The sequence below is a fragment of the Ambystoma mexicanum genome, chromosome 3p, assembly GCF_040938575.1.
Source record: "Ambystoma mexicanum isolate Mex_15411 chromosome 3p, UKY_AmexF1_1, whole genome shotgun sequence".
NCBI lineage: Eukaryota > Metazoa > Chordata > Amphibia > Caudata > Ambystomatidae > Ambystoma > Ambystoma mexicanum.
The window spans coordinates 591,397,086-591,409,574 of NC_090925.1; the positions used below are offsets into that span (position 1 = coordinate 591,397,086).

Consider the following 12,489-nt stretch of genomic DNA (forward strand, 5'->3'; position numbering starts at 1 on the left):
AAGGGCAGTTTGGCATATTAAAAGCACCAAGGCAAAAATTGCCCTAGTACAAAAAAGATGCATTTCTACTGCATTTTTGCACCAGGGCTTTGCCCTGGTGCTTTTAATATGCCAAACTGCCATTGCAATGGTGCAGTAGTTTTCTAGTGTATGCCACTGTTTTTAAAAATAGGGCAAACTTTGCCCTAGTGCTAATACCGTGCAACATTGCACCTGCACCGGTGCAAAATTTCTGTAATCTGGCCCCAGATCTGCCATTTAGTGATGGGTTCACCTGGGCTAGGGAGAAACTGGACAGGAAGTGCACTCATGGCACTGCAAAGTGACAGTCTGTATACACAGGCAGACAGCCAGAGAGGAGTTGTTTAGTATGAGTTCAGAGGTAAGGAGTAACAAATGTAAAAACGTTGGTAACAGTGCCTCTACATGGAACAACACATCTGAAAAAGTAACTGGTGCATAAAGTAACAAGTACTTCTAATTTGTGGTGGATTCACCAAAATGACCTAGCCAGTTGCTGCCAGTTGTTAAACAACTGGCACATATATAACATGTTTATTGAAAATGCAAGTACCACTAAATATAATTAGAGAAACACAGTACCACACAATTGTATTTGGCAATGTTAAATGTGCGCTTTGCAGGGTTCCTGGCTGTTAATTTGAGCACCTTTGAAGAACTTTAGTTCTTGAAGTACAGTTGAATGTTACATTCCTTTAAAGTACCCTTTTTTGTAAAGCCAACCGCATGGAGCACTCCGTATCAACGCCACTGGCATGGGCTCATGTATTTATAATAGAACAGGTAACTGCCCTGCTGCACACTCGCATTGAACGTCTAGTTAATCTACTCGCCGCTAGGTCATTTCCTCAGGGCACACGCCATTCCTAATGTTGTGCGTCGGAGTTCACCAACGTGAAAACAGAGGAACACTCTGGGGAACAAAACTTCAAACAGGGACCTCCCGTTGCTGCAGGAGAGCAACGCAGCACTCCCGCAGCCAGCACGGTTCAATAGCGCCACAAGACAACTCCAAAGTTCTGCCACAGCTGGTCCGGCTTAGTGCTGCCACAGATGAAGAAGTAGTATTCTGCCGGTGCTGTGGCACAGCTCAGATGAGAGCGGATCATGAGGAAATATGCTGCACGTATCCAGGCACTCAGGTAGCAGCCATGAAAGCAACCCACAGTATTAGTTGAATACCAAAGCAGCACTGTAGCAGAAGCAGACACTTGGCCTCATTACAACCCTGGCGTTGGACCATGTTGCTATTAGCACCATGGTCCATGCCGGATTCCACCATGGTGGATGGCGGATTTACCACCCCATTCCAAGGTTGACAGGGCGGTAAATCCCCATTCACCATGGCCCCTTCCCCATTCCCATTTTTGGCCCATAGGGCTCAATGGGAATGGGGAAGGCGCTAATTACGGCACCGTAAATTACGGTGCCATAATTAGCACCAAGGTCCCTTAGCGGGATGGACTTTAACGCCTGCAAAAACGGCGGCGCAGCCTTTTACGGCGCCGTTAACCCCTTAACGCCAGGGTTGTAATGAGGCCCACTGTGCTGAGGGCGCAGCCACCTTAGAAGCAGGGTACATTTCCAGAAAGCAAACTTGACCACAAGTCCTCCACAAGAGAAGCAATGGTGGAATTGGCAGACAAACTAGCAAAGGAAGGAAGGCGAACAGGAATGGTGGAGGACACAGCAGGATGCCCTTCAGTAGAAATTGTCCCTGACTAGCCTGAACAACAAGCAGGCAGAGGGGCAAGCTCCAGCTCGTCACCAAATGTGAAGTATGAAGAAAGGCAACCTCAACTGTATTTATTAAGTGGATTCTTGCATCTTCCCCTCTCCGCTTCTAGGCTGGAACTGCCAGTGCTTCACAGAGGACCAACAAATATACATATAGAACATTCCATTACATTTTATTTGTATTTCTTTATTGTTCGTTTGCAATGCACCTATACACAAGTGTTTTGAAGAGCAACAAGGCAGCAGGGAGGGAACAGGTAGGAGAAAAGTAACGATCCTAATAGGCCTTGCGACATTCAGATTGTGCAAGTGCAGTAACGAGAAGTGCATGGGGGAGGGAGGTGGGGAAGTGCAGGAGCTGGGTGGGAGGGCCCAAGAGAAGGAGAGTGCTAGGGATGCCAGGTGGACAGGGCCGGGGGAAGCAGAGAGTGAGAGGGGATCCACAAGGGCAAGTTAAGTTAAAGGGCTAGAATGGCTCCATGGGTGCAAGCCAACCAGTCAAGTGTAGCCGGGAGGGGCCCAAGAGGGTAAGTGCTGGATGGGGGCAGGGACGCAGGAGATAAAGTGCAGAGGTAGGCTGGTCAGGTAAGGGCCTGGCACCCTGTACGGCTTTGAAGGAACCAGGCCACCAGTCTCAGGCAGAGGGGTCATTGAGCAGGAGAGTGGGAGGGAGAAGGAAGAACAGTTAAGGAAGGTCTTGAGGAGCTTCCAGATCTTAAGGAGATCTGGTTCAAGTCTTAGAAGGACAGGGAGGCCATTCCAGAGGGAAGCACCTACAGAGGAGAGAGATCTACCCCCAACTCTCTGCTTGGAGAAACGTCTGATTTGCAGAGTTAGAGTTAGAGTTAGAGCTAGAGCGGTCAAGGGCTCTAGTAGGGAGGTATTTAGAGAGAGAGAGTTGGATGTAGTGTGGTCCCAGGCCCCATAAATCCTTCTGGATATTGCAGATGGTCTTGCATTTTATCCTTGCAGCAACCGGGAGACAGTGGAGAGATTTAAGGGTTGGAGAGATGCAATCCCTGGGCATGACACCCAGGATAAGTCTTGCAGTCCTATTCTGGATTAGTGGAAGGGGTCAAAGGAATGAGTTAAGAAGACTGAGGAAGAGGCAGTTGCAATAGTCCAGCCTGGAGAGAACAAGAGCTCTGGAGACTTTAAGTTTATGGGGGAAGGTGAGGAAAGGGAGAATGCCCCTGAGGAGGTGCAGCTGAAAGTGGGCCTTCTTGGCCAGGTCCATGATGTGAGGAGAGAAGGAGATGGAGGAATCACTGAGGAAGAGAAGCTTGGAGGAGGAGGCCACAAAGGAAGAGGTAAGGTCAGATGATTCAGAGAGGAAGTGGGAGCCCTGGCCAGTGGGCTTGTAGATGGTGGCCAGGGTCAGCGAGAGACCCAGAGAGACATTGAGCCTGCAGACAAGGGATTTGAAATAGGAATAGGACTGAGTAGGTATGATAGTAGCAGGGACCCACTCAGGGAAAATGAGAGCCACTCCACCCACAGGCCTGTTAAGCCTGGATTTAGAGAGGATCTTGTAAACCTCAGGTAGGAGAGTGTCAAAACATGTGACAGAGTTGTCTGTGAACCATATCTCGGTAAGAGCGAGGGCATCTAAGTCAAGGTACTTAAAGAGTTGGCAGATGTCAGAGGAATGTTTGAAGGTAGCTAAATGGAGCAGGTTGACACTTTTGAAGGTCTTCCGAGGAGGGGTACAGGAGTGTGGTACATCCGTCAGAGATGGCAGAGGAGCCAGAGGGATGACAGAGATAGGAGAGGTGGGAGAGGGGAGGAAGAAGTTGGTGAGAGACCAGAGACACCTATCTAGAAGGAGGACGTTGGGCTGAGAGCCCAGGGCCATGACAGTTCCATTCAGATAGACATTAATGAGGACCCTGGAAGAGAGGAAGGATGCCAAGAGTACCTCCCAATGGATGCCACCATTAATAGGAGCAGAAGAGAAAGGGGAGAGTACAGAGACCATTTGAGTAACCGAAGGGGTTGGAGAGGGAATGAAAAAGAGGGTAGCAGTGAGGGTTGCCTGGAAGAAGCATTGACCTCTTAAACTTTTTCAATCCAGTCTTAGTCAGAGGGGTAGGATAGGTGATAGAGAAGCATTTAGAGAAGATGGGGGAGATTGAGAGCACCATTGAGGAGACAGGAGGAGGGGGGAGAGAGAAAGGAACTGCAGAGCATGACCCAACAGCCGCAAGGCAATGCAACGATCAGGCCAAGAGGCAACTTTGACAGTCGCATATTCTTTTTTTCTAAATAGAACAGCAATTAATAGAAAGGCAGATTCAGCTTTCCTACAGGCGAGTGAAAAGAATACTTTTTAAGACACAGCCAGAGATAGCAAATAGGCAGGTAGGCAAATACTTTAAACAGGGAAGTTCAAATAGAATCAGGCAGATTCTATGTCCGAGAGGGGGCCAGGGGAGGGCCAACTCAAGCCCAAAAGGTAGCAGCGAGTGAACAGGTCAGACTATGCATTAGCAATCAGAGCTATGTGAGGTAGGCAGGAGGTCATGTGCCTGCGCCAGGGCAGGAGCTGGGAAATGAAAGTAAATAAACAACTTTGAATAATACATGCGGTCAAGGAAAACATGTTAGTTGAATACCTGTTGGCCAATATTAACACATGCTGATATATATATATATATTGGTATGTGAACAAGCAGTGAGGACGCTGCGAAACGCGTCGTACTGTGGTTCTCTCGTTTTATTTTCAAACGGTGAAGAATAAGCTGGACATTATGAGGAACTGACTTTTGTCTGGAAGGTTTTTGTATTGGGCGCAGCCTTAATTGTTGACGGCTGATCGGCTGATTGGGTGGAGTGCATACCATACCTCCTAGAGTTACTATCGCTTAGTTTCCCTTTTGCAAAATTATATATATATATATATATATATATATATATATATATATATATATATATATATATATATATATATATATATATGGTGTTGAATTTATTTACAGTCACAAAGTCGGGCTACACCTGTCTGACTTGGAGATGGCTGAGAGCTGTGCAGATTGTGATAGAATATTAGGTGGCTAGAGGGAAGAGAGAGTATTAGATGGAGGGAGATGGGAAGGGAGGAAAAAGACAATTCGGCAGAGAATCAGAGGTGAAAGAGGATGTACGGGGAAAAACAAGTGAAAGACAAGAAAAGCTGAGAAAGAAGAACACAAACCTGATTGGTAAAGGAGAGGAAGCAATGGGTAGCGAAAAGAGAGCATTAGGAGGAGAGGGTGGTGAAATGCAACGAGAGAGAGGCTAGATCAACTGCCGGGGGGAGACAGAACAGGTGAGAGAAAAAAGAGAATGAATCAGGAGAGTTGGATCAGGCGGCTGGCCAAAAAGGCTTGGACTGGCCAATTGGGGAATAGGGCAATGCCCGAACCAAAAACACAAAATACTAGTGTGGCTAGTTTTTTTGTTCCAAATGGGACAGTATGATGAGTTAATTCACTAAGCGGCTTATAGTTTTGACCAGCTTTTCTGAATACAAATTCTTTAAAATGCGCAACTTGCATCACATTTTTTTTTTTTAAAACTCCCCCTTGGGTACTATTCAAAGAAGTCTGTTATAAAATGAAGGAATTGCCATTTGCAACCCTCGACCACTTTTTCATTGGTGCCCGAGAAAGTGTTATGTCCCACTCGGACGCTTTGGCCAAACAGCTGATTAGATAGCTCAGGAGTTAAGTGGCCCATGCTGAGATCTTCTGGGACCTGCATACTTTCCGCAGGTCACGTGTTCAAAGACAATAAAAGGCTGACTCGTCCTTTTACACTTTTGCAGGACTCACTCACTCCACCTTTTATCTTTCCTTCATAAACGCATTGTGCGTCAAGACACACCTGCTATTTACTACAGTTATTTTGATTCGGATTTCCAGAGATTGGAGGGATATGGAGGCCTGATGTCCCCAGACATTTTCTCGGCAAGGCCCATCATACAGAAGTGTGATGCCCGCTATATTAAACATGTAATACAGCTGAATGTGATATAGCTACACCGAATGCTTTGTAGTTCTTACAGCTGACTGGGTACAGGTTTATTTATTTATTTTTACATTTGTGAAGCACCTAAACCCTGAGACATCAGGGCGCTGTTGCGAACCAGTTACATGACACAAAAAGCTTCAACAGAGGAGTGTCATACCTCCCCTGACACACCAGCACGGTAACAGTACAGATTGGAGCGGTAGTCATTGGTTGTGTCAGAGGACCTCTAAGCCATGTTGCAGGCATCCACACCAGGCACCAGAGAGACAATAAATAAATTAGACAAAACTATGAAAAACATCTGTAACTAATGTAAGTACTTTTTATTTTATAACTGAAAAAATAGCATTCAACACTTTGAAAGCTCATTCAATTAAATTACATTAAACAGCTTACCCGAACTTTAAAAAAAATAGTTTTTTCCTATAATTTTAAATGTATGCAGTCAAGTGTGTGACCCACACGATCTAACTCAACAACAACTGTGTAATGGGTGATTTTGGGCTTGTGTGACCTTACTGACATCTGCTATGTTTTCTGGAGGACGTGGTAAGGTGCTGATCATAAGATGTTGTTTTTTTCCAGCGACTATCCAGATGTAAGCCGACGGTCAGCCCCGCTGCACGGATCCACTTTGAGTTTCCAAACTGTGTCAGCGTGAGAGCTTACCACCCCACGTTCTGTGGCTTCTGCGGTGGACGCCAGTGTATTCCTTACCAAACCAGCGAAGAACCAGTGGACTTCAACTGCAACGGAGGGAGACTGGTCAGGAAAAAGATGATGTTCATCGTATCCTGTGTCTGCCACTGACTGGCTTGATGTCACTCCCGCTTTTAACACGCACCATTTCTCGATTATAACTCGTTAAAGCCAAAAGGGTTTATCTTGAACGCTGAGTCCAATCATTGTTAAATATTATTATTAATAATGCATAAATATTTACTGTGCAATTTACATACCATGGCCGGCTCTGGGTTTATTGTCTACAGAATGAGGGATGTGCCGGTGTTAATTAGGGAATCCCAATTAGCTGTGTCTACTGAGATTTATTGGGACCCCCCCATGATCCCTTTCACTGTCTCTGTTAAATCTTGTGTATTTCTGCTGGCAATACGTAATACACATGTAATGGGGATCATTTGGGGCCCCACAGTGGTGACCTTAATGCAACCACTGGGGATTCCCTCTTAAACCCTGGTGCATCACTTGCTCAGTACAGAATGACTATGCTCCAGTTCATTTTACAGCTGTCCTGAGGCAGAGGCAGAGCAAGACAGCAAAGCGGAGACAGCCTGGCTGCTTTGCTTTCCTCCTCCATTTCAGGGGAGGATTTCATTTTAGGCCTGCATGGGATTTACATGGTTGCACAAAACCAATGATTCCAAGTGAATATGCCTTACTGGTATACAGCCAGCGTGCTATTTCTCCCACAGATTGTTGAACATTGCATGCAGGGGCCAGATGTACGGTAAGTGCAAGTGTCGGTGGTCCCCCAGATGGAATTGGCATTTTATTTAACAGTGTGTTGTTCCACCATTGCTTAATTATTCACTCATTAGTAACCCGCTGTTACAGTTTAGTTGCATATTCATTATGCATTCATTATGCATTATTAGTGCACCCTAACATGGATACACAAATATGTTGCTATGAAACATAAGACCCTGACTTCCAATCAATGCCCCTCTACAGGTTTGTAAGAAATTAGCCAATTCACTACCAGTCGTGCTTCTTTCCCTCAGGCGTCTATAGCTGCTTCCATTTGGAGCACGTTTTTGGAGAATCACATGTTCTACTTTGAGCGTGGTAATGATCTTCCAACTGAATTGGACTAACACAAATACAGTGTGTTGGTGTTATTGTGCATAGATAAGGTGTCATATTAACCCCTTAAGTGCCATGGAAGAGTATACGCGTCCTAATACATATGGCTTTCAAAGAGTTTCATTTTTTTAAAATGATTTTTCTAAATAAACCATGCTTCTTGAGCAACATAGATATATGAGTCAGCTCTCTTTAACCCCTTACATGTTAAGGGGGAGTATGCTCGTCCTGAATCCCCACAGGAAATCATTGTCGGCTCCGCCCACTTCCTCAGTTACGTGTTTAAAGCTACACTACTCTGCATGGAGGCCCCCAGTTAAATAGAACCTAGCAAAGCCAGTTAGTCTGGCCTGGTTTTAGTGTATGTATGGTGTAATGTTGTGGTGGTAAATTGACTAATGCTCCGTTTTGGGTGTGTGTATTGTGTGTCAGTGTATGGGTACGCCATTTGAATATGTGTTTTATTGGTCGATATATGTATGTTTGGAGTATGATATAAGACCTGCATCAGTGTTGGAGTGTAGGCTAGGTACGATGCCAGTTTAGCAAACTTTTTCTTAGCCACCTGGTAGGGAGCCCGTAGGAAAGCTTGGAGTGTGGGCTGTAACTGCCAGTGCAGGCCCACGTTATAGGCATTGGGCATCATTACGACCCCGGCGCTAGACCATGGTGATATTAGCACCATGGTCCATGCCGGGGTCCGCCATGGTGAATGGCGGAATTACCGCCCCATTCCAAGGTTGGCGGGGCGGTAATTCCCCATTCACTATGGCCCCTTCCCCATTCCCATTTTTGGCCCATAGGGCTCAATGGGAATGGGGAAGGCGCTAATTACGACACCGTAAATTACGGTGCCGTAATGAGCTCCTAGGTCCCTTTGCGGGTTGGTTTTTTAACGCCTGCTAAGGTGTCGGCGCCGTTAACCCCTTAACGCCTGGGTTGTAATGAGGCCCATTGTCTCTTCTCGCAGCAACTGCAGCATCCATCCTCCCACCACCACCCTTCCTCACCCAGCCATCATCTGCCCATCCACCGCTACCACTGCTCAGCTCCTTTTAGAAACATGTTTTCACTTACCTCTTCCTTGCGCATGCTCTTTCACTCCACCAGCTGACAATGGGGGTCATTACGACCCAGGCGGTAAGTACGCTAACTTTTCCACCATGGTGTAAAGTATGTTTACACCATGGTGGATGGCGGATTTACCGCCCCATTCCAAGGTGAGTGGGGCGGTAAATCCCCATTTCCCATTTTACCCTTCCCCATTCCCATTTTTGCCCCATAGGGCATAATGGGAGTGGGGAAGGCGCTAATTACGTCACCGTAAATTACGGTGGCGTAATTAGCACCAAGGCAGTTTAGCGCCATGGATTTTAACGGCTGCTAAAAGCAGCCGTTAAAATCGGAATCAGGCGTTAAGGGTTAACGACGGCGTTAACCCTTAATGCCTGAGTTGTAATGAGGCCCAATGTGCTTTGTCATGGAAATAGAGAATGTACCGATTTTTAGCTTGCTTTGTTTTTTTGTTGTCTCCATTGCATCACTAATTCTGTTTTTTTATGGAAAGATGTTCACCTGTGAGCATCTTTTCATCAAATATTTCTTTTTTAAATAAAACCATTAGCAAGCCATATGTTTTGCTGATGTGCTGTTGGCAACTAATCCTTTGGAGTAGGATACACAACCCAATAAAAACCAACAGCCCTCTGTAATGGCTCTCATCTCGCTGAGACTATTACTGCAGAATAGTTTGCAATTACTGGCTGCTGGTACAGCTGCAGCCAAGGGGTTTATAAACAACAAAATATGCACTTGATTTCTTTGTATTTTCCTCCGGTGGCGTAATTTACCTGTCTATGGGCCTCATTTTACGGTATGTGGTAACCATGGCACTATTAGCGCCATGGTTGCTGCCGGTATTTTACCCTGTCCGCCTTGGTGGATGGCGGAATTACCACCCTACTCCAAGGTGAGCGGGGGCGGTAATTCCCCATTCACCAAGGCACTTCCCCATTCCCATTTTTTCCCCCATAGGGCTCAATAGGAATGGGGAAGGAGCTAATTACGGTACCGCAAATTGCGGAACCGTAATTAGCACCAAGGTCCCTTTGCGGGCCCGTTCCTTAACGGCTGGTAAAACCAGCCGTTGAGGTCGGGTCCGGCAAAGGGACCTCGTAGTAAGGCGGTAAGGGTTTACCGGTACCAGTGCCCTTACCGTTACCGGTAAACCCTTACCGCCTACCGTGTAATGAGGCCCTATGTCTTGGTACTGCCATCAGAAGCCCTGGTAGTATCATACTAGGTCGTTGAACTGTTGTTGTAAGTTGAATGTCCGATACTAGCTCACCATTTTGGCAGTTGGCCTTAAAATACCCTGGCACATATCCTCTTTATTGGCATCTTAGGGCCAGGTATTTACGGTTCATGCCCAGGAAGCCATCTCAAATGTTAGGCACTCCCACATACAGCTTTGTGCCATCATACACCTAGTAACCCAGCCAAACTCTGAAATAGTTGAAACATATGCTGTGGTACTCCCATTGTATGTTCACATACACACCTGTTACCACACCTCTGTTACCACACGATAGGCACCTGGGCACCAATGCCCGCAGGCACTCGTGTGCTCATGCACTCATTAACATGCACACCCAGAATGTGTTCATGTGGGACTTACACATGCCCACACATATACCCGCTTATACACACACACACACGCGCGCATTGACTGGCATACACAGAAATCGGTGAGCATTTGCAGACACAACCACACACAAAAGCATGTGTAACAGGGTGCCCACTGTCTTCTCTTAGGGTGTTGGTGTGGCAGCAAATGCATCTGCGTGTCTCTCAGCCAACCTGCCTTACCATACAAAGGGCTCCCACCAGTCGACGCTTCTTTTGCGTAGCTACACATGTGAAATGTAACATATCCAGCCGTCACAAAGCCAAATTAAATGGACCAATCAGAAGCACACATTGGTTCCCAGAGCAGCGGATTGGGTAAAGACGCCACGCTCGGTACATGTCTAGAATAGGTTTGCAAGAGAGCAAAAGCATAGTCAAGGTATGAAAAGCCGCTGGTAGGAAGGAAAAGGGGCTTTAATTTCTCCAAGATAATGTGTTGGCTTTGTATGTATATGATGGTGAAGTTTAATGTCATATGCATATGGGTTAAAACAATTATTAGCTAAAACTGCATGAAACAGACTGCTAATTGTGCACATTTCTGCAAAGAAACATTGAGGCTACCTGTTATAAGATAGATGGTGTGCAGTACACGCGTTTTATTTGATCTCACCTGTCATAAGATGTGTGTATGTGTAGTACACGCGTTTTATTTGATCTTACACTACAGAAGGTGCTTGTGGTAAAGTGGTCAACACTTAACACTTCTGTATGAACAGGATGGGCCTCATTCCGAGTATGGCGGTAAGGGATAGCGGCCACCGGTAACGAGACCGGTGGCGGTAATCCCTTACCGCCATACTCCGAGTTCCCTTTGCGCCCTCGCCCTTAACGCCTGCTTTGAGCAGGTGTTAAAGTTGAGGGCGCAAAGGGGCCTCCAAGCCAATAACAGTGACCGTAATGAACGGTCACCGTTATTTGCATCTTCCCCATTCCCATTGAGCCCTATGGGGGCTCCTTTGGGAATGGGGAAGAGCCTTGGTGAATGGGGAATTACCGCCCGCCAACCTTGGAATGGGGCGGTGATTCCGCCATCCACCAAGGCGCTGCCGGTCCGGGTACGGCGTCAACCAAGGCGTTAATAGCGCCATTGGTTAGCGCCGTACTCGGAATGAGGCCCGATGTCTTTATTTAGGAAGGATATTTTGTATTCCAGTAAAAACACAATATTTGCAAGCACCTTTCTGATTAGGGAGGTGTAAGCCTGTTTCGTCTTCTTTCAAATAGTTAAATGAGTTTTAAATACGATAAATAAATCGGCCCTGTAATCAGAAAGTGAACTGTTGCGTTTTTTAAGGCAGAATGAGTTTAGTGAGTAGTAATTCTCTCTAAGTGTTAATGTATTCCATTTTCTTAAAGAATGAATCCGTTTAAAACAAATCGGTACAGATTGGTGTTTGTAAACAATCAATATGTAACAAATCAATACGTTTTAAAAGCACTCATTCGTTTTTTTAACGGATATATCTTGCAAAACAATCACACTTCTAGCAGGTTTATTGTTTTTCAATTAATCGATTTGCTGTTGTCCTTTTTGTCAGTGCAAATGTTATTCACAATTTACAATTAATGCACATGTTGGGCAAAATGTTCACATTTCTGCCTTTTGGCAAATTAAATGTGCTGATCCCTAACTGTGACATCACAAAAATCTATCTATATGTGCAATATGCCATTATGAATAAGAGGTCAACATCTGTTCATCAAAGACTAAACTGAACAGTTCATGTGGAGCATTGCATTCAAAGCCGACGTTTCTCAAAGAAACTGTAGACACCCTCATTACAACACCGGCGGTAACCAATGGCGCTATTAGCATCATGGTTGCTGCCGGTATTGTAACGAGTCCGCCAATGGTAAATGGGGAAATACCGCCCCATTCCAAGGTTGACGGGGCGGTAATTCTCCATTTACCATTGGCCCTTCCCCATTCCCATTTTTGCCCCATAGGGCTCAATGGGACAGGGGAAGGCGGTAATTACTGTACCGCAAACTGCGGTATCGTAATTACCTGGAAAGTCCCTTTGCGGGTCCCTACTTTAACAGCTGGTCCAAACCAGCCGTTAAGGTCGGGAGCCGCAAAGGGACCTCGTAATCAGGCGTTAAGGGTTTAACGGCGCCAACCCCTTTTATGGTGCCATTAACCCTTTAACGGCAGGGTCCTAATGAGGGCCACAGAGAGAATGGGCCTAATTCTGAGTGCGGCTA

At 46.0% G+C, this 12,489-nt stretch overlaps 1 protein-coding gene across 1 annotated transcript in view; it reads left to right on the forward strand.

Annotated features, from left to right (window-relative positions):
• CCN5 (cellular communication network factor 5) overlaps nt 1-7,767 on the forward strand; it is a 200,635-nt gene extending 192,868 nt beyond the window's left edge. The window contains exon 5 of the mRNA XM_069651343.1: nt 6,355-7,767. Coding sequence (XP_069507444.1) covers nt 6,355-6,579 — 225 coding nt within the window. The 3' untranslated portion in view covers nt 6,580-7,767. The remainder of the gene's footprint in view (nt 1-6,354) is intronic.
• The last annotated feature ends 4,722 nt before the right edge of the window (nt 7,768-12,489 follow it).